General features: G+C 34.6%; 1 protein-coding gene across 2 annotated transcripts in view; it reads left to right on the top strand.

The window, feature by feature from the left end:
• Positions 1-19,854, top strand: part of LOC119082409 (diuretic hormone class 2) — a 60,557-nt gene extending 40,703 nt beyond the window's left edge. For both annotated transcript variants that reach the window (XM_037191942.1, XM_037191941.1), the window contains 2 exons: positions 6,163-6,276; positions 17,249-19,854. In XM_037191942.1, coding sequence (XP_037047837.1) covers positions 6,163-6,276; positions 17,249-17,384 — 250 coding nt within the window. In that variant the 3' untranslated portion in view covers positions 17,385-19,854. The remainder of the gene's footprint in view (positions 1-6,162; positions 6,277-17,248) is intronic.
• Positions 19,855-23,196: the final 3,342 nt, after the last annotated feature.

Raw genomic sequence — 23,196 nt, 5'->3', positions numbered from 1 at the left:
TCTATAGTTTTATTTGTAACGTCATATATGGTAATCCTTTGGGTAATAAACAAAAACTTTCAAAATTCCATTGGAAACAAAATATCCATTCTTTTTACAATGGCCAGCCGAAAACCTCATTTCTCAATACGTTCCCGTGAAATTGGATTACAATAAATTAACCCTTTATTGATTCATGTGTAACTTTCGATGGTATTCAATATTTTAAAGCTTAAGGGAGCGTGAAGCGATGCTGAAAACGGTAAAAACTTGTGTGGATTACATTCCACAGAAACGTGTCGGAAATACAGAAAGTATTTATTAATTCAATTTTTTGCACTGTTTCGTGTTTTAATGAAAAATGACGGTTTTTATACGGAATCAGTGCACCTTTTAAATCTCCATAGATCATCGAGATGCTCTCAATTATTTTTTATTGTTACAACAACCCTTTTCTCAATCGAAAGATAAATAATGCGCTTACTTATTCACCTTAATCTCATGGTTACGTGAACTTTAACAAAATAGAAGAAATAAAACTCTGAATGGATTCGTTTCCCGTAGAATGTTTTGCCATAATAGAATATTATACCAAACACGCGAAGAGTCACATAACAGCATTTCCTTGCTATTTGAATAAAAAAAAATATCCGTTTATGATGGGTTTTGCAATATAAATATTTGCATAATTCCAATTTTTTTTCTTTCACCCTCACCGTTTCTGTGTACACGTTAACAATGCAGGTGTGTATATAATAGACATGAAATCCAATACAATTTCTTTATGAGCTTCATTCTGTGGATTTCTCAACAAACGAATAAAAAGATAAATGTATCCTCAGAGATGTATGGGTTACTTATATTTAGCACGAATCGGATTATGTTCTTTTCATCAAAGTCTATACTCTTCAGACAATCACCTCACATGTGATGAAAACATCATCGATTCTTACAATCTCGTGTGAAAATGAAAAACAAGAAAAATATCTGTTGATACGGTTGTAAGCGTATAATATAAATACAGAAATTGGGAATGACACGAATGGTCTTCAAAGCTATTTTTAGTACGTGCTAAATGTAATAGGGCTCAAAATTTGGATCATTTAAAAGCTTTTAGCAATGGAATTTAATGGGGTTAGATCCTACAAGCCTGACTTACAATAATCTGTTCACATTGAACGATATTGTCTAAGATAGCACACATGTAGGTTAGGTCCTAAGGGAATCAGTCAGTTGGATGTTTTGTATAAGTAGGGTTGGACCCAATGACAAGCAGTGCTATAAAGAAGCTCGTAAGACTGATTTTTGAAATTTAAAAATTTTCAGCTGGTGGCTATCGCCCAGAATGGATAGTCCGAGACTGTGTTTATGTAAGGTATAACTGATGGTTTTGCTCGAGAAAAGTGAGATATCCTCTAAATGCACATGCGGGTAATCCAAATGAGTCTGAAACTTTCACTGCACACTTTTTTCTGAAACTGAATATAATGTTTGGCAGATCTATCAGTTTCCATTCCATCTATTGTTCGATAGATGTTGGTTTTGTGATTTAAAGAATATCTCTGCTGAAATTTTGAAACTTCGTTTACGAAGAAATAAAAAGAGAAGAGAAAATTCCATTAAATTTTTTTTCACTGCCAAAATTTATTGATATAATGCCGAGGATTCAATAGATTTTTGGTATGACTGCCGGCAATTCGCTTCTGAAACGTAGTTTGATTCAAATTTTTCTATTATTTTCGTCACTTTATCGCTATTTTATGGCTGTTCCTTATTGGAGGAAAGTAAAAGGATTTATAAAAAGACAATTTTGTGTTCAATCATGTCACACGCGTTTAATGCATTCCACGTTTTTACAATTTAAAGTGTGTTGGAACTATAGTGGGGAAAGTATCATACGCCACTCAAGCCCACACGTAATCATTATTGAAATTGAAACAGACCAAAATGGTCAAGAAAATTTCCATTTATTTACCGGTATTTACTGATGTTTACCCAAATTTACCAAAAATTTACCGATAAATTTTAATAAATTTCGGTAAATAAATTATTTACCAATAAGAGTAGAAAAGTTTCAATTCTGACTCGAATTAATACGCAAAAAAGTTTACACGTAAAACCAATCATTCAATAAAAAATTATGTCGAAGCACCCCAAACAGTCTATCATCTGCCAGATTCATTTGTCTAAAAAAAAAGTTCTCCAATCAAAATGGAGCGAAACCAAACGGTATTTTCATTTATCATTTTCCATCTCAGTAGATCGTAAACGAACACGAACGCTATCATAACATCAAACTCAAATTGCAGGTATACATAATGTAACATAGTGTTTGAGTTGGTAATCTCGTATCCAACGTAATTCGAAACATTCAGTTGAAATTGAGGTATTGTTTTTGTATTTACTACTAAAATACACCGCTTTTCAAATGGAATTTCGTTTTTGAGGTAAAAGTTTATTTTTATTTCAAATGCAATGTTCGGATGAATGAATGGTGGCAGGTAGGTTAAAGTTGATCATTCAACAGATTAAATGTAAATCTGTTAAGTAAAAGTATAAAAAGCAAGTGCAAGGTGGTCAACCTGTTTTTACTGAAAACTGCATTAGTTGTGGAAGGTTAAAAACTTTATGTCAACCACAGTACATGTAAAAGTTTGTCCTCTGCTCAATTTGATTTGACAAATTTTCAACGAAAGTTTCATTTTAATGAACGATTTGCGGCAATTCTACTTGCTTTCACCCACTACTAAATCTTCATTAAAATGCATGTAAAAGTTCGATGAATGTTTTTCTAGCCAGCTACCGCCGACACAATAAGGGAAACAATTAATTAGAAAATGGTTTTTGTAGGACAGATGTGTACTCGTAATTTAAATGGAACTCTTGTTAATATTCGTTGCACGCAAAAATTTTGCAATTGACTCGCGATTTTCTATTCCTCTACTCCTGAATATGGCTCCAAAGCTCACAAATCGAAACAAACGTTTTCAATTCAACTTGCGTAATTAGACTGCAATGGGTAAATATGAACGGATTAGTCGGTTCGACCGTTAGTATATGTACATGGAACCAGCCAATTCTGTTTGTCGAGTATGGAAAACGCCCCTATTGAAGTGTCACTGAAGACGTCAGACAAAGTTAAAAAAAATATTAGACCCGCCACACACCCAACCGTATTAAGTGTTATAGCCATTCTTTTCCGTGGGTAGAAAACCCACGGAAAAGAATGGCTATAGCACTTATTACGGTTGGAATGTTAGGTGCACATCATCAAATGTCTCTCCCACAATTCTACTTTTCGCTCTAAGCCATACTATTCAAGAATAACAAGCATTATCACGTTCTCTCACAGCATAATTTTCTAATAATAACATTTTTCATTCCATTGCATTTTCTTATGTCGCGTCCTTTTGTGAGGTCAACATTTATATGAATGTTTGCAGTTTGGTTTGTGCTATTTATTTGTGGATAAAAATGTTCAGATAACTGAACAATGCCAATACGCAAGGGATTCCTTTAAAACGACAATGCTGCAATTATCAAAATTTACATTTTTTTTCTCTCTAAATGTTCACATCACAATAGGCACTCGAGAAATTAGAACAATAGTTGGAAAGTGGGTTAAGACATCACTTTGTTGGTGGAGGTTATTACTTTTTCTGACATACCATCATAGAAGTAGACTATTTAGTTCAAGGAATGATTTGTCCCAACAATTACATCAGCGGTGACTGTTTACATTTTCTTACTCGACACGCTGTTTGTAATACTTAAACGGTCGTTTACACTTAAACAATCCTTTTATTTAATAAGTGCGGTCATCGTGTTCCAGAATTGTTATGCAAGTCAAGTCACCATTCCACAATAAGTATTTGATTTCATGCCAGACCTAACGACAAAAATAATTTATTTCGGGAACCCTATTGACATTTCCCATTAATGAAATAGGTCACAACAGGATGAATGGAGGCTTGGACAATATAAACGAATTAAATGGCCGTATGTTATTAAAAACAAAACCGCATCGAACATATAAAATAGTTTCATTTTTCAAAAGGAACCTATTAATCATATGATTTAAACTGTTGCTGTGCTGGTGTTAGCCTGATTTGATTCGAACAATCAATTTCCTGTTTGAGGCAATAAATTTCTTCAAACATGTTATATAAAATTAGTGGTAGGGTAAAACTTTCGGTAGAAACGACTAGTCATCTGCTATCAGCAACAACGACAAGAATAGGCGATGAGCCGTGCACAGCGGACTCTTATATAGAGTAATGTACGATACAAAACATTAACCTGTCACAGACGGAAAGCATCATAACTTCATAACAGTTTTACTGTAGAAACTATTACTTCATATGATCGTAGATTGATTTCAGAAATCTTTTACTTAATTTGTTTTGAACATGCTTTTTGCTATGTAAGACCTCATCAGTCAGAGCTTGTCGTTTATTCTTGCTGTCGTTGTTGATAACAGATGACAGCCGTCTGCAACAGGTTACAGTAACAGATTTTACTCAATATGCCCCCGGGAAATGAGTCATTACTTTATTCACATGAACGTTAAAACTGATTTCCAGTAGAATTAGTGAACATTACTGCTATAAGGCTGTATATAAGAGACGTGTACGTATACGAGCGCTTGCGCGAGTATTAAAACGAGCCACTTATATACAGCCTTACATCAGTGAGGTATCTTATCGCAGTAGGCAAACATCTCTTTCTTTTTCTAGTCATAATTTTGCTTGCAAAACCTTTAGCTCTCTAGGGTAAATTTGTTTACTCTTATGTACGTCGTCTATATAGTCACAATACACACACACCGTATGCGATAATAAATATTATGCACGTATGACAACGCGGTCGAGGCTTGCCGAGACGGCTTGCCATACGTGCATATTCTTTTTTATCGCATAAGCGAAAACGAGACAACAAGATATGCGAATGACACTTTGACAATTTACAGAAGTATAATGTTTGTTTATATATCCTGGGTGAATAATTTTTTCGGGGAATCACACCGCGTATGCGATAATATATATTATGCACCTGTTGCCAAGATTGGTATTTTGACGTGTAGTACATTATTGCCCTAGCCGAAGGCGTGGGTCATAATGCCTACACGTCAAAATAACAGTCTGGCAATAGGTGCATATCATATTTTATCTGTCGAGAACAGATATATCGAGATAAACAAAAACTCCCTAGAGGGATAAGCTCGAGATTATCGTTCTAGAAAGATAAAATAACTTACGTAATTCTATGGAACTTTGTATTTTGCCTTGTTTGGTTGCATCCATCGACTTAGGCTCGAGCTGCAAACGCCCCATCTGACAAAGTAAAAATTTCCAAACCAGAATGTAATCGACTATAGTTTCAGTCACTCGGAAATACGTTACAGAAATGAACTAATAGTAACGATTTTGTTGCCGTTTCTAAAAGTCGCATTAGCACTGTAGAAAATATATTTTTGAAAATCGACGGGAAATTTGTTGTAATGGAATTTAAAATTATTACATTTCGTAGTTCGGAAGAAAAAAGATCGACAGTCGGATATTTGTAAAATCATCATTTGCTCTCTCTGCCACACTCGACGTTCAAAGTATGTCAGAACGTAGGAAATAGCTACAGGGAAAAAAAATCAAGCGAACATTTTATGCAAAAAAATAAAATCGGGATTTCAAATAATTCCAATATGTAGTCATTTTCTTCGTATAAACGAGGCATAAAGTCTGTCATATCCAGTATACATAGGGAATGTAGAGTCTGTTTAAAATGTTCATCGTTAGACAAGTGCTTTCAGGTGAATTTCCTTATCAAGTTATTCTTTTTACCCATACATGTGTAGTAAACATTATTGTATATTGTACGTACGCTTTAAGGATTTTTCCATTACGTCCTTTTTTCTGCGTCTTCGTTCAGAAATAATGATATGAATAAGTCACATAAAATATGAATTACCAAAGAATTAACTTATCCCAATTGCTTTGAAGTAGGTCTTTGATACGTGTTTGATGTGATCAGATTAGAATAAAGGATAAGTGGGGTACTATGTACTCATAAAACAATGGCTTTTTATCATTAAATATTTGTAATATATGCTTATCTAACGTGATTGCATCCACATCCAGCACACGTACCATGGAAATGATTTATGTTTAACATTTTTGTTGGTTACAGTCAAAATACCGGATATTATGGAGAGCGCGTAAACGAGCAACCTGAAGACGTACTTATGGAACTGATCGCTAGATTTGGACAGACGATAATGAGAGCAAGAGACGACATGGAAAAGTGAGTACAATATTACTGTTTGTAGCGAGGGGTAACTCACTTCTAGATTAAATGGATTAAATGGATTAAATGGATTAAATGGATTTAATGGATTAAATGGAATAAAAATTGGATTAAATGGATTAAATAGGAAAAAAGTTCATTTTACCAAATACTGTAAAAGTCTTAAAAATTGTTGATTTTGATCGAACCACGTACTACAACTCATACTACAATGTTAAAAAGCGAAAAAATCCACTTTTAGGAGTTTTTGGTGTAAAGTGGATTAAATGGATTAAATGGATTAAATAAATTTTATACCATTTTTCACAAAAAAATTTTTCCTATACCTCACGAGTACTTAAACGAGCTGGGGCTCGTGCAAATCTATTTTTCGCAATTACTTTACAAATTTTTCAGGTCGGTAGCCTAATTATTTCGGTAAAACTAAAATTTTTTTTTTGGATTAAATGGATTAAATGGATTTAATGGATTTAATGGATTAAATGGATTAAATGGAAGTGCGTCACCCCTCGGTTTGTAGGTCAATCCCTAACGGTGTACCTTCGGCACTTTAGTATTTATGACCGCATAAAATGTTATATTACTGGTTGAAAGTCACTCAATTTATCGAACCAAATGCGACTAAAAAGCGGTTATGTCTTCTGTCGAACGTTTCGTAATTTTATTATTACATCATCAGCGATGAATGGCTAAAAAGATTTTTATTTTTAACAAAATATGCTTTAGAACACTTGTCTTCTTTGATGAAATATTCATGTTCCAGACCAAGGAAAGGCATCAATTTGAGATATTCAACACACGAAGAGAAAAGTATTGGAAGCGTTACATATCCTCACTCAACCGAATACGATGAATTTCAGAAGAGATACGGAAAATATAAGCTTACTAAGTTAAAAGCTCCCGGTTTTTTCCATTTTTTACGAGAATTCATTTCGCAATTGTTTTGTTTTTATTTTCTCCACATCATCGTAACGTAGTTCGTTCATTAGTCAATAATTGTCAAGTACAGCGAAACCGCAAACATTGAAAATCATTTCTGTTCACCGATTTTCATTTTGTAAGTTTTATCCGTTTGATTCGATTTTCGTTCTCAAATATTTCATCAAAGAAGACAAGTGTTCTAAAACATATTTTGTTAAAAATAAAAATATTTTTAGCCATTCATCGCTGATGATGTAATAATAAAATTACGAAACGTTCGACCGAAGACATAACCGCTTTTTAGTCGCATTTGGGTCGATAAATTGAGTAACTTTCAACCAGTAATTTCTCATTGCCACGATCAAGAAACGTACCAATTCTTTTGGTTAACAAACATAAAATGTTATGTTTTATGTTCCTGTTTATAGCAAAGTGTATATTAAAACCAATGAAGTAGAAGATTCTGTACCAAACATTGGGTGAAAAGATGTGACAGATTCGCTTTGCGAAAACTTATTATATGTTTTATAAAATCCAGATTAAGACATGAGGGTCTTACAAATTATCAGCTAACTCGTCAACCATTCAACTCCTCCAAGTTATTTGAAATCTAGCCCCGTATCTACCATTTAATTTTGCGATTTCAATATCCGTTCTCTAAAAAGGATTTTTATGATCCTACAACAATGGATGAATTCGTTGTCTGTAGAAAAATAATTTAATGAATATCGGTAGTGCTATAACAACCAATCAATTAAAAACAAGGCATCAGAACAGTCGGAGCGTTTGCTACGACTGAGCCCCGTACGACCCGTAAACCTATTTAGCCCGAAACCGTTATACGTCCATAGCCCTAATAAGCCCGTAACCCTTATTGCGTACTTGACATCATTGTCTATTTTTGCAAATTGTAAACTGTAAGCGTTCATCTTTAAAATTGCGCTTAGCGCAATTACAAAAGCCCGTACGAAGTACTTCTCAAGTATAAAACAAAAGTTTACGATGTAATCTTAGGAATCCGAATTTACAACTTTTTTTTATCCCAATTTTCTTTCGGTATTGAATTATCTGTCAAACGAAACAAAAAGTAGCAAAATCTGATGAAATATACTCGATTTATGTGCAAAAAACACTTAGGGCCGAGCAGCGGCCTTAGTTCAAGGGCCCAAATTTGAAACTTTTTTCGCCACGTTCTTTTCTGTATTATATTACCTTCCATAGAAAACTAAATCTAGCAAAATCGGATGAGATTTACTCGATTTATGTGCAAAAAATACTTAGGGTCGAGTAGCGGCCTTAGTCCAAGGGCCCAAATTTGAAACTTTTTTAGCCACGTTCTTTTCGGTATTCAATTACCTTCCATAGAAAACTAAATCTAGCAAAATCGGATGAGATTTACTCGATTTATGTGCAAAAAACACTTAGGGCCAAGTAGTAGCCTTAGTCCAAGGGACCCAATTTGAAACTTTTTTCGCCACGTTCTTTTCGGTATTCAATTATCTCTCAAACGAAACGAAACAAAAACTAACAAAATCGGATCAGATTTACTCGATTTATGTGCAAAAAACACTTAGGGCCGAATAGCGGCCTTAGTCCAAGGGCCCAAATTTGAAACTTTTTTTGCCATCATTCTATTCGGCATTCAATTATCTCTCAAATGAAACAAAAACTAGCAAAATCGGATGAGATTTATTCGATTTATGTGCAAAAAACTACTTAGGGCCGAGTAGCGGCCTTAGTCAAGGGCCCAAATTTGAAACTTTTTTCGCAACGTTCTTTTCGGTATTCAATTACCTTTCATAAAAAACTAAATCTAGCAAAATCGGATGAGATTTACTCGATTTATGTGCAAAAAACCCTTAGGGCCGAGTAGCGGCCTTAGTCCAAGGACCCAAATTTGAAACTTTTTTTGCCATCATTCTATTCGGCTATCAATTATTTCTCAAATGAAACAAAAACTAGCAAAATCGGATGAGATTTATTCGATTTATGTGCAAAAACGACTTAGGGCCGAGTAGCGGCCTTAGTCCAAGGGCCCGAATTTGAAACTTTTTTCCCACGTTCTTTTCGGTATTCAATTAACTTTCATAAAAAACTAAATCTAGCAAAATCGGATGAGATTTACTCGATTTATGTGCAAAAAACACTTAGGGCCAAGTAACGACCTTTGAGCCATCCCAACAAGCCCGCATTGCATCTTACCCAAAAAGAATGTTCAGCAACTTTGTTCTACTCGTCAATACCTTTCATTTGATACATCACAAGCAGGTATTGCGTGCGTATTTCGGTAGATATCGGCGAAAGACTGAAAAACACCTATAGGGCCCTAGCTCTGGAAGGGCCGGCCCTACCATGCCCATTTTCGAACTTGACCTTACTTTTGTCCATACCAATCGGGGAAAAAAAGAATTTTGAAAAAAGGTTGTGATTTACTCTAGCTAGAGGGGTCACGGACGGACGGACGGACGGACGGACGGACGGACATTTTTTTTATTGCGGATTTGTCATCTATGAACATAACCAAATGCTTTGCCCTTACTGGCTGCTTCCAATTCGACATGTTACAAACGGCATATTAATCTTATAAGCCCCCAGTACTTCGTACGGGGCTAAAAATCAGTCTGACGCGTCTAAATTGTTTGCGTACACTACACAGTCATTGTAAAGATGATAAATTTGTGGACCCCTTTTTCCTCGCGTTCCCTCAACTAATTTACTTAATTTTTCCCTGAGTGAACATGTATCAAATCATTTAGACGTAAATATTTATCACCAAAAATGAATTGCAATTAAAGTCCTTCTACTGTGTTTCTTCTTTTAGTATCAAACACCGAAAAGAAGTTCTGTGAACGGCACAGTAGAGTAAATTTAACTTTAACAAGGCGAACAATTACCAGCTGATAACATTTTAACATTCGTAAATGAACTTTCCACTCTTTTCAAAAATTTTACGTGCAATAAGCCTACCATTAAAAAACCTTTCTAAACTGACTTCACCTTTTCATACGGAAACACTTTTATTATGTTGCACGTGTACATAAACTTTCTTCGCAGGATCTCTTACCCACATCATTGCTAAGCCGACCGTTATTCTTCATAATCTTGTCCATAATTATATCCAACCATCAGATAAAAGTTCTGTTTTAATATTTTCGTCTAAGTCAAGGGGCTTTATGTGAACGAAATTTTTGTGGCTGTTAATTAAGTTATGCAAGCTATGCTAATTGGCTGTTCACTGATAGTAAAATTGTAAGGATACAATAAATTATGGGACTTTTTATTGTCAGCCGAATGAAAAATGGATTTTAGTGGCGTCGTCGTGGGGCAAAAATGCTAATTGGTACAGAGACAAACATTATTGGCAGGGTGTACGATTTTTTTTGTTTTTGCAAAAAATGAGAGATTTCATTTCACTTTTTTAATTGAAATGTTACAATGCCATATCGCATGTCCATCAAACATGGTACAATGTTTGTTAAAGTCATAATTGACATTTTATTTCCCCCCATTATTTCCTGGGTAATGATGTGATATGAAATTTCGTGGTTGAATCATCAAAATGAGCGTGAACATTTATTTCTTTCTGCGCACACAGTGGCAGCAAATAAGGTTTCGTCTTTGCATCTAATCCTATTGCGATCCAATTCCTTCCATGTGGTAGCGAGATTAGGAAAGCATTAAAAGATGAAACTTTATTCTTTGTGACTCTATACGAATTACAATGCAACTGTAGTGATTGAACTTAAAGCCATTTTCTCCGTTCCACATAATAAAATTACGAGTAAATTTTAAGGACTGGTACGTTTGGTTGCATTAAGACCATCCCATAATATTCTAATGAAATGATATTAAATACAACAAATCCATTGCCCACGTAACTACGACACTGCTTTAGCTTTCATCTATTTGACTTACATAACGATTCAGCATAATCACATTTTGTCAATGCAACATTGTAAACACTTGCCGTAATTAATTTGATTTTTGTCCATTTCTTAAAATGAAGTCGATTAAATGGCACGTTTACGAAGTCACCTCGGGAATTTCAGAGCGAAAAGTTTTTTTCAAATTCAATTGAAGTAAATGTCATTAAAATTAAGTTCACCGTTCGGTAACAAGTGGCAATATACTAATCTTAATTCATTTAAATCTTGTTATTTTCTATATCGCCGTGTTGACAGCAAATTAAATTGTTATGAAATAATTGTATAGAACGCCCTACAAGAGTTATTTGTTAAGAAAGAAAATCGTTTATTGTCATTACTCCTTTGATAATTATTTGGATACAGTTCATTGATAGAAGAACTCAGAATTCATTGCTTCGAATCAGTGAGATATTGTACCAAACATATGACTTATACAAACAAGCGGCTTTCACTTCTCCACCGTTCGTAGCTAGGTCTCACTTTCTCTGGGTGGGTTTCAATGTAGGTAACTATGCTTCGTGTACCTAGATTTTGAGTAGAGTAACATACTCTCAAATTTACACTTCAAAGGATAAACGGTACATTCATGGAGTGACTACCCATGCATGTCTGGTGTCGTATGGCTGAGGAAAGCTAGAAAGCTGGGATCAGTAGCAATCCGGGAAAACAGTTTTTTGGTGTTTCTACTGCTTTTCGGTCCCTAATTTTAACTGCTCATATCCCAATTTGACCTGCTCGTAATAACCTTTCCAACGAAACCCCGCACGACTACGTAGCTTTAATGTAACTGAAAAGCACTCGATAAGAAAAGTGCATGTTTTCGGTGTTCAATCATCTCCCACTAACCTACATGCATTGCATCAAGGATATTTTTTGCGGTAGTTCTGACTTCTCGGGATCAATCCATTTCAGAGTACATATAAAACAGTCTGCAGGAAAATTCGTCCGATGTCGGTAGGTACGTTTTCAGAAGAATCCCTCTTATACTGTATTCCGTCTGACTAAACGTTTGAATGATATGCATGATTGGTTCATATGTTATCGACAGTTACTTATTTAGCAAAATTTTTGTTAAAGTTAATGAAGTAAAAGATTTGGAATCAATACTAAGATGAAAAGAAGTAATTTGATAATTATACTGACAAATACTTTCCGACTGTGAATAAATTCCAGCGTGGAGCGAATCAGATATGACAATAATTAAGATTACCTGGAGACAATATAACTGCTGGCAGGAAATATTAACAATTCGGTGGCTTATTTCGACACAATTTACCTTAATTGTCTTTTGAATTGAATTACTTAAATTTAATAAGAGCTTTTTTATATAATTTCTTGTTTGACCACCAATGACTTCCATTTCAGAATAAATATGCCACAGAAGATTGAAATGTTCGATTAAATATATATGTTCTCTTCGTCTATTGTTTGGCTGCATTCAATTAAAATGACAATACGAAGTGGGAAAAGATGAAATATAAACTGCATGATGAAAAGAGACTGGTTTCTGATTTTGTTTTAAAAAGTTTTCAATTCCTACCACAATGTGTCGACATAACTATTCCCATTTCAAGTTTAGATATCAACCTTGACACTGACCTTTCACTTCTTTTATATTCAACAGTTTCATTTTAATTCAACTCGTGACGTAAATTTCTTAAAACATAATTGAAGAGCTCTGCTATGTAATGTTGTACGTTATTAAGGGTACATTTCTCTTTCATCATTATTATGATTGTCTGCACTTACATATAACAACCAAACTTGTTGCTACAAGCACCAAAACGTTTGTAGAAAAGTATTACGTCACAGCTATCCCATCACAAGTTATAGCGATTAGTACAGAAATGTTTCAAGCTGAAAACAAAAGTGTATTCACCTGTGGCATGAAAATTGTTTCCCATCAAAAATGATTGGGATGTTATGCCTGTTCAAAGCTTGTATAAGAACAACATCAATGAAGGAAAATTACATTTTGTTTTTATGTTTTTCTACTATCTTCAATAGTATCATGATTTCAACAACAAAAAACTGCCTGGCAATGCTCCTTCCATTAAATGTATCGTATGCTACGTTCCAATTCAATAATCAAAAGAACCGACCCACAAAATTATTTTCGTTTTTGTTTAACATTTTGGAAGTTATAAAGTATCGATTAACTCAATTCATTTGATATTATTACTACATCCAAATCTGTTTCCTTTTAACATCTTATATTATACGAGAATCGTTGAAACGCGAACGGTGAATTCACTCGTCTTACATTTCGTCTGAAGGTTTCTTTCTTACAATTTTACACAATCAGATAACAAAGGAAAAACGTTTTTACTGAGGTGTAGTTACGTGTTTCACTTGTCGATGTAAAAGGATTGATTACCAAGTTCAGTGAGACTTACATCAAAGCTGGATGTGGGAGTGATTTGTCACACTAATAATTGAAGGAAAATATTGGTTCGGTGGTAGATGGGTAAATAAAATTTTAAGATTCAAAGCATTCCTTCTTGAATGAAATTCAAGTGATCGATGGAAATGTGTCGACAAACAAATTTGAATTGACGTAAAACTGCAAAAGGATTTTTGTTTTTCTGTTTACTGATTGCATGGGTGTAGTAAGCAGCCCGCAAGTTGATATAAAACTTAACAAACTCTCAGTTTGATTCGGATACTGGGAAAGCAACTTGAACACACAATAATACAACGTCGAAACTCTCATCGAACTGTTCTCCGAATTACGATTTTACAGGTCTTGCGAACAGCGTTGTTCTTCAGTGGAAGATCTGTGAATAAAGAGTCGACTCTCACAATACAAATGGCATAATATTTTTGCTTCGACAAAACCTCAATGGTTCTAGAGTTTCCCGATTAAATTACCTTATTGCTTTCGACAAAGAGAGGCTCATTATTTTGTTTTGTTTTTGATGTATACAATTATTGGGGTTTGGTTAGAGGCCCACCTCTAAAACATTCCGTGTCTATGCTAAGCAAAGTCTTGTTTTATTTTACCACCCCACCGTATATTTTCTCCCACTTCAAATCGTATTTTCTTACCAAAGATAAATTTTCTACACAACTCAGCATTTTCTGGCAAAATGAAACTGTTGCATAATTTTAACACCATCAGCCAAGAGATTTGTTGTTTAAAAATAGAATTTTACGTTTTAATTTTATCGGATACATTTCATGCGACAGCTTTCTCTCTGAAATGTATTGAAATTTATTTTCGGTGTTGTCGACTACTAAAGTACATAATGCGACCAATTGAGCAATTGGTTGAATGTAAGTGGTAAAACATTTTGCAGATCATTGCATGTATAGGATTATGTATGAAGTTGCGCTTTTATTTAATCAATGTGTTGAATACGTAACCAGTTGAATGAGTTTTGTTTGAAAGTCCAAAACGTTTCGTTTCTGAACATTTCTATAACATTTTGCAGCATCGAGTGGTATGTATATTGGGTAATACATCGTTATGCTGTATAGCATAGTTGAATTGAAAAACGTGAAAGAGGACGACTTGGTGATTTTTATTTATGTGAAGACAGCAAAAGCAATTCATGTCATGACTGATCTGCTTAGATTTCTGTCGTAAGATTATTCCCTTGACTGTAAGTCATGGGTTTTACAAAAGAAAATACACCGTACGTAACACGTTCACTATGATTAAAAATTTATGGAAATGTGATGAAAAAACGTTAAATGTTAAAACTTTGTGCCCTTTGTTAACACGATAACTTGAGTAAATCTCAACCGATTTTCAAAAACTTTTTTTAATCGACGAAGTATTGAAATCCTTAGGTAAAGTTCGAAAATGGGCGGTATCGGTTCAACCATCTGGTGGTAGTTCTCGAAAGAAGCCTTTTCTGCTCTTTGTTAACACGATAACTGGAGCAAAGTTTGACCGATTTTCAAAATTTTTTTTTTTAATCGACGAAGTATTGAAATCCTCAGGTCAGTTCGAAAATGGGTGGCATCGGTTCAACCATCTGGGAGTAGTTCTCGAAAAAAGCCTTTTCTGGTTTTTATTAACACGAAAACTGGTTAAAAACCGATTTAAAAAAAATGTTTGGTGGAGAATGGAATTAATTCCTGAGGTAAGGTTCCAAGATAGGATTATGTTGGTCTAACGAACAAGCTGATGTTGCTAACAGAATTTTTGTATCTATTTCAATAGTATTTTTCTTGTTATATGACTTTGCCTAAACAAAACCGATTAAATAGAACAAAAATTAACGAGTGTGAAGTTTGCGGCCAGAGCGAAGCGAATGCCGCAAATCTTACGAGTTTAAGTTTCATTGAAAATATGTGTCGTTTTGACAAATAGACACTTTTTGTTGAACACATTCATTACAGTTTGTTTGAAATGTCAAATTGAAGAGAAAAAAAAAGTTTTTATCTACCTAGGTGAAATAATAGCAGTGAAAAAGTGCTATTATTTCGCCGTCAGTAGATAAAATAGCGTATTCACCTCTGTCCACATGTTTATTTAGACACTTGGGGTTATAACATTCGCCTTCGGCTCATGCAATAACTCCCCAATAATCTACCATTATCACATACGCGGTTCGGATGTCAAAATTACTTACCTAGAAGTTTAATTCAAAAATTACACTTCAGGTCTATGTTTTTGTCTCGTTTTCGCTTATGTGATAAAATAGAGTACACACTTGTCACTATCAGTCTCGGCAAGCCTAGACTTCTTCGTGACAAGTGTGTAATATACATTATCAGGTTGACATTTCAAACAATCTGTAATAAGTCTGTTCAATAAAAAGCATCTTGGTGTCACCGCCTTAGTGATAAACTCAGAAGTGTCTTAACCTGTTCTTTCAGAACCTTGCGAAAATAAGTGGTATTGGTTCAACCATATGGGAGTAGTTCTCAAACGAATCCGTTTCTACTCTTTGTTACAACGATCTGGAGTCTTGTTATTTGATTTTACCTTGTAAACAAAACCGAATAAACGGAACCAAAATTAAAGTGTGTGAAGTTTGCGGCCAGAGCGAAGTGAGACATTTTAAATACAAAGTTTCGAAGATTTTCAGTGACAATAAAAATACTACTGAGAAGCTCAGACAAACAGCCAAGGGATCTGACCCATCCAACAGGTGGGGCCTAGTTTTTCTTTGCATATTTGTTTAAATGAAATACAAGTCCAGAATAGAGTCAAAGAAAATCAAACAAATTTCTAACTTTGGAACTTTTATTCATAAATGGTCGTACTTGTGCACAAAAAGTATAATATTGGAAAAGAGGATTATGAAACTTTCTAAGTTCGAAAGTACGACGACGTCTTCTGACATCATGGTACATTTACTCATCCATATTTACAGTTTACAAGATTGTTACACCACACACAAACATTCGAAATCACTTGACTCAGTGAAATTGCATCAAAATATGCTCTTTAGATAAATTGAAAAATTAAAATTGAAACCACAGTCAATGTCAATTTTCATACAAATTTTCATACAACTGGTCAACCGTTCAGGGTCAGACCTGATTATAATCAGGTTTCAAGTAAAATCAGGTCAAAACAGGTTCAGATTTTTTCTCTTCAGCTTCAGGTAAGCTTCACCTGTTCCAAGACTTACTTTCATAATATGGCCCAATGTGGCCCAATTTGTTTAACTTTCAATTTTACTCAAGCTAAATGACAACAAAAATAAGTAATGAACTCTGGTATAAGAGGTCAGGTCTTATAATGGAAAAGGCTTGTCAGAACAAGTGAAGTAATAGATTTTGTGCGATATATGCGACCATAGCCTTGCTTTTATTTTTTTTTTAAACTTAGTCTAAGTTAAGTCTTGATTTCCACCTACGAAAAAAGCACTCCCTTTTCTCTCCGTTTACACTTTAAACAATAGAAAAGAGTCGTGGTTTAGCTAAACGAAGGAGTTTTTTTGTAAGTGGAAATAAAACCTAAAAGTAGGAACAAAGTGTTACACTTGGCATTACATACATTTTTACAGAAGTTTATCGATATGTTCAGTTGTTAATTTGCCATAAGAAAAATATAGACTTGAAATTTTCTTTAAGTTACTAAAAATAGGTCCTGCCCATGCCCGATGTCCATAGCTTCATATTTTCGTAACATTCACATTTTTCTTTATTCCAAAATTTAGTTCAAAACGAACCGTTGACTTTGGACTGGCTCGCGGATTCTCTGGCATCCAGGAGGCAAAACACCGTATGGGACTTGCGGCAGCTAATTTCGCTGGTGGTCCCGGACGCAAACGACGATCAGATGTCAATGCATGAAGTGGATTTACAACTAATGCTGATTAAATTTACAATTAAAAGAGAAAAAAGAGAAAAAAATGCAAAAAAAAGTTTAGTTAAAAATTAAAATTTATAAAAGAATTTATTTATTTTTGTTATAAGAAGAATTTTTTTATGTAAACGTTTTAACAATGCAAAAAGTATATTTAATTGTAGGTATGTGAATTGAAATTATTATGAGAAAAAAGTTTACGAAAGTTAAAGAAACGCAAATTTCATTTCGATTTTCATCAAACATTGTCCACATTTCCCCCCGAACGATGGATTGAGAAAAGAAAAAAAAAACTTCAAAATCAATTCATCGACTAAATGGCGTAGATAAATTCTGTTCCAATTCATTAGATTCGTGTTGTAAATAATCGTTTTCCAATGTAAACAATAGCAACTCTAATTCACATAAAATTTCCCATTTGTGAAACGTGAAAATAGAAATCTGAAGACTGATGTTTTTGTGTGTTTTAATTTACCACAGACCCGTCACCATAAATTTTCCCTTTTTTATATTTCTCCTCTAAATTGATCACATGAAATTCACCTTTCGTTGTCGAAATATGTCTCCGTCTATATTATATCACATCCATTGTGCAAAGCGTCTAACCTGTGTGGTGGCTTTATCGTAGCGATTAATATTCAAATGGATCTAAATTTACCACTTAAAAGATTTTCTTCATTTAATCGAATATTATGAATTAGAGGACACGCGGCATGAATAATTTTCAATTTGATGTTAAAGACTATGGATATGGAGATAGATTTGCGTAACTACACAACGCACACAAGTTCATAAGCTCGTTGTTATTTAATGTAATCCCTCGGATAATCGTTTTTCTTGCGGTTTTTTTTTCATTAAAAAAAATAATTATCTCCCACATACAGAAAATGATTTCTTGATAAAATATGTTCAAAGTCATTCGTATCGTCGTAAATAGGCAGTACAGTTTGGAAATGATTTTTTTAACACCACCTCAGAGAAAAGTGAAAAATTAATAGGGAAATCAAAAGATGAAATTTATTGAACAAAAAAATCAATTTTGGTGTCGAGCCTAAAGTAATTTCCTCGGAAATTAACGATTTTCGTATATAAATCATGCAATTGCATTTATTAGCAATTTATTAACTTAACGGAAACCCTTTTAGAAAGGAGCAACGAAAGGGTATTTTTGCCAATTTTAAAGTTCAACATTTCTGAAGTCTTCAAACTAATGAAGTAAAAGATTTTGTATCAAACACTTTGCGATACTTCGAACATTGGAAGTAGCAGATCTCATAACTGCTCAGCGATAGGTTTCACAACGTTTATAAATGGCTTACTAGTTCGCGCTTGTTCACCTTACAAAATGTTTTCGTAGAATTTCAGTGATCAATATTGAATACTTAACCATGCTATCCAACATTTTAGATTTTTAAATTCTATCGCCAGTCCCATCACTCTCGTCTTAAATTAAAACTTTGATACGGTTTGTATCAATGACCTCGAATTTTAGTTAGTCTATTTTATTGGACAGTAGCAATAACAAGTGAGCAGTGAGCACAGAACTTTCGACTATGATTTTTTCTAAATCTTGGAAATATGAAAGTCGGCAAAAAAGGTAGATCCACTTTGCAGAAATGGTTGTGTGGGAATCCTAATTCGCTTAAAATGACGGATTTTTTTTTTCTTATAATAAACAACCTAAATGCTTATAGCGTGGGATGGATGTCATGACCAGCTTTAAATTCCATTCAACTGGTGAAACAATTTTCATTTAGAAATTAACTTTGATCGAACAAATATATTTAAAAAAAACATAAATTGGTATATCGATTACGCTCTCATCCTTTCATCAACGAAAAATGTAATGAAATTTCGAAATTGATTTTGCGTAATTTTTAAAGTTGCAAAGAGTAACAGATAAAATATACTAAAAGCAAGATGGGAAAAAAATGTTTGTAAAAGAAAAATAAACCGAAACACGATGTGATTTTATTCCACCAATTTTATTCAATGAAAGGGAAAACGAAGAAGGAAAGAAAAACCCGAAAACCAATTGAAACAATTTTCTCAAAACTTTTCCGTTTCGATTTCTTTGTGAATGTAAAAAAAAATCAAATAAAAGTTATCCAAAAATCATAACCAGATACTAAACTTTAGTATTAAAAAAATGAAAAGAATAAACCTAAAACTCTATAAATTCTTAAACTTAAAATAAAAATGAGTCTCAGTATTTTATGTAAATTTCCAAAATCACTAAAAATAGTAAAGAAACCAAACTAAAGTAAAAACAAAATGTAATTCCAGATTTAGAGAAGCCGATGTATTTTATTGATAGACGAAATCGATCAATCAATCGCTATTATACCAAATTTTCGTCTGTTTTATCTGAAGAAGATTATTATCATTAAAAAAGAAGAAAATAATAAATTTAGAGAAAAAAAATATTTATTGTAATATAAAATCAGAAAAATTTAATGAGTTGATCGTAGTTGATTATGTATTTAAAATTGCTAACAAAAAATATATATTACCTATATACAAATACCATACTATTTACCGCATAAATTCACTCCTACTATGTTAATTAAGCATAAAGAATGAATATCAAAAAAAAAACTTAAAATAAAGTCTTGTTTATTTATTTACGTGAACATTCCAGTTTCTTTCATTTTCCTTTTATCGATACTTCATTATAAAATGTGTGGTGCTAAAATTGGATACGAGGAATGAGCAGTTCAAAGTGGATCGTTGATTTGCATTGAAAAAAGCTTTACCAAATTAATTGCAGTTGGTTTCGAAATTTTCGATCCGCAATGTGGTCAATAAAAATTCTTGGGAATTCATCATTTTTAGAGGGATTCTTTTGAATTTCGACTGACCGAAATCGGCGCTATTTATTCCGGTCCTTTTTAGCCCCGTACAAAGTACTGGGGGCTTATAAGATTAATATGCCGTTTGTAACATGTTGAATTGGAAGCAGACGGTAAGGGCAAAGCATTTGGTTATGTTCATAGATAACGAATCCGCAATAAGAAAAATGTCCGTCTGTCCGTCTGTCCGTGACCCCTCTAGCTTGAGTAAATCACAACCTTTTTTCAAAATTCTTTTTTTCCCCGATTGGTATCGACAAAAGAAAGGTCAAGTTCGAAAATGGGCATGTTAGGGTCGGCCCTTCCAGAGCTAGAGCCCTATAGGTGTTTTTTAGTCTTTCGACGATATCTACCGAAATACGCACGCAATAGCTGCTTGTGATATATTAAATGAAAGGTATTGACGAGTAGAACAAAGTTGCTGAACATTGTTTTTGAGTAAGATGCAACGCGGGCTCGTTGGGAGGGCTCAAAGGTCGTTACTCGGCCCTAAGTGTTTTTTGCACATAAATCGAGTAAATCTCATCCGATTTTGCTAGATTTAGTTTTTTATGGAAGATAATTGAATACCGAAAAGAACGTGTCGAAAAAAGTTTCAAATTTGGGCCCTTGACTAAGGCCGCTACTCGGCCCTAAGTGTTTTTTGCACATAAATCGAGTAAATCTCATCCGATCTTGCTAGTTTTGTTTCATTTGAGAGATAATTGAATACCGAAAAGAACGTGGCGAAAAAAGTTTCAAATTTGGACCCTTGGACTAAGGCCGCTACTCGGCCCTAAGTGTTTTTTGCACATAAATCGAGTAAATATCATCCGATTTTGCTAATTTTTGTTTTATTTGAGAGGTAATTGAATACCCAATGGAAAGTTGGCAAAAAATTTTGGGTTTCTAAAATAATGTCGTAAATTGTTGGTTTTTTTTAGAGGTACTTCGTACGGGCTTTCGGAATTGCGCTATGCAATTTTAAAAATGAACACTCAGTAAATTTGATCATGCCCAACTTGACTTGCATTTTGGTAACAGACGCATTAGAGGGTTGTAGACGTATTAGGGTTCCGGGCGTATTACGGCTACGGACGTATTATGGTTACGGACGAAATAGGATTACGGGTCGTACGGGGCTAAGTCGCAGCAAACGCTCCGACTGTTCTGATGCCTTGTTTTTATATATTCCTAGTTAGGCCTTGGTGCCTAGGCCCCAAAACCACTCTCAGATATTTTTGATCTTCCATACCTGATGTCCGGATTTCATTTCTGTAAGGTGTCGAGGACCTAACAAGTAATAATTTAATTAAATAATTGCATTAGTAAGGTCACAGCACTCATCAAAGTTCACCGAGGTTATATCGATTTTGAGAAATTTTCCGGAAGTCATATTTTCTGCCGTTTATCATCAAATTTTATGAAGGTAATATTTGCCCCAGGAGTACTCGACCTCAGCTTTCCAGCGAATCCATACACACCCGTGTCCTCGCCACCTTATGGAAATGAAATCTGGACTACGACACCTAATTTTTCGACTTTTGGCCACTTACAACCAGCCAGGTATGGTAGATCAAAAATATGTGACACTGGTTTTGAAGCCCAGGCACCACAGCATATAGGCATATAAAAAAAAGTCCCGGATTAAATAGCGCCGATTTCGGTCAGTCGAAATTCAAAAGATTCCCTCTTAATATCTAGACTGATAGTAGTTTTAGCAGCCTTTGTCAACCCAAGCGGGTTTTGGCTGACTTTACTAACTTCCTCCACTCGTTCCTGTCCTCGGCCATACTTCTCCATTCCGCGACCCCCAATGATCTAGTATCTTCGACAACACAGTCTATCCATCTCTTCCGTGGTCGCCCTCTCGGTCTACGTCCTTCAAATTTCCTGTCGAGGACTTTCTTGGCAGTTCGGTCATCATTCATCCTAGCCACATGCCCCGCCCATCGGAGCCTCGCTGATTTTACTGCAGCTGTGATGAAATTCTTCCCAAAAATTTCGGACAATTCCATATTCGTTCGTCTTCTCCAACCATCTGCTTCATGTACTGGTCCACATATCGATCTTAAGATTCTTCTTTCAGAGCAGTTCAGCATCTGCTCTTTTTTGGATGTCATGGACCACGTCTCTCAACCATACATGACGATGGGTCGAACTACAGTTTTATAGAGTCGGAGTTTTGTTGCACGGGATACAAGTGAGCTTTTGAACAGGTGTTTTAGTGCATAGAAGCTTCTGCTTCCTTGCGTAATTCTCATTTTGATCTCCTCCTCTATATCACTGGTTACGTTTAATGTCGAACCTAAATACTTGGATGACTGCACGACTTCAAAATTGTACGTATCTATGGTCACGTTTTGCCCCACACGAGATCCTTGACTGCGCTCTAATGCCATATACTTGGTTTTCTCTTCGTTTACCACGAGTCCAACTTTACACGTTTCTCTTTCCATTTCTATGAAAGGTTCCTTGACTGCTAGTGTCCCTCTTCCTATCAGGTCAGCATCGTCAGCGAAAGCTGTTAGCTGATTACTCGTATAGAAGATGGTGCCAGTCCAGTTCATTGAAATGGCTCTCACAACTTTCTCTTACGCCAATAAATAGACCTAAATCTACCTAATATCGAGGGCAACATCACTAAAGGGTATAACTACGATATAATATGTCCAGAACAGTCCAACCGATTTACATAAAAATATTTCCTGAAAGCTATTTACGGTTTTTTTGGTCCAATATAAAGTCAATCCGACCAATGATTCAGAAGTTATGGATAACAATTTTAAATTTTGACGAAATTTGAGGACACTCCTTTTGAGAAAGCCCAATTCTTCTTCTTTACAGCGTAAGAAAATAAACAAGTATAACATTCTCAACGATTATAATCAAATCGACGTAATTCATTCCACATGCAATATCCACGATAATGTGGAACGAATAAGGAGAATTGGATTGTTGTAACTTC

Source organism: Bradysia coprophila, unplaced genomic scaffold (genome assembly GCF_014529535.1).
Source record: "Bradysia coprophila strain Holo2 unplaced genomic scaffold, BU_Bcop_v1 contig_415, whole genome shotgun sequence".
In the NCBI taxonomy this organism is placed as follows: domain Eukaryota; kingdom Metazoa; phylum Arthropoda; class Insecta; order Diptera; family Sciaridae; genus Bradysia; species Bradysia coprophila.
The sequence above is the reverse complement of the archived record's forward strand: the minus strand, read 5'-3'. Positions and strand labels throughout refer to the sequence as shown.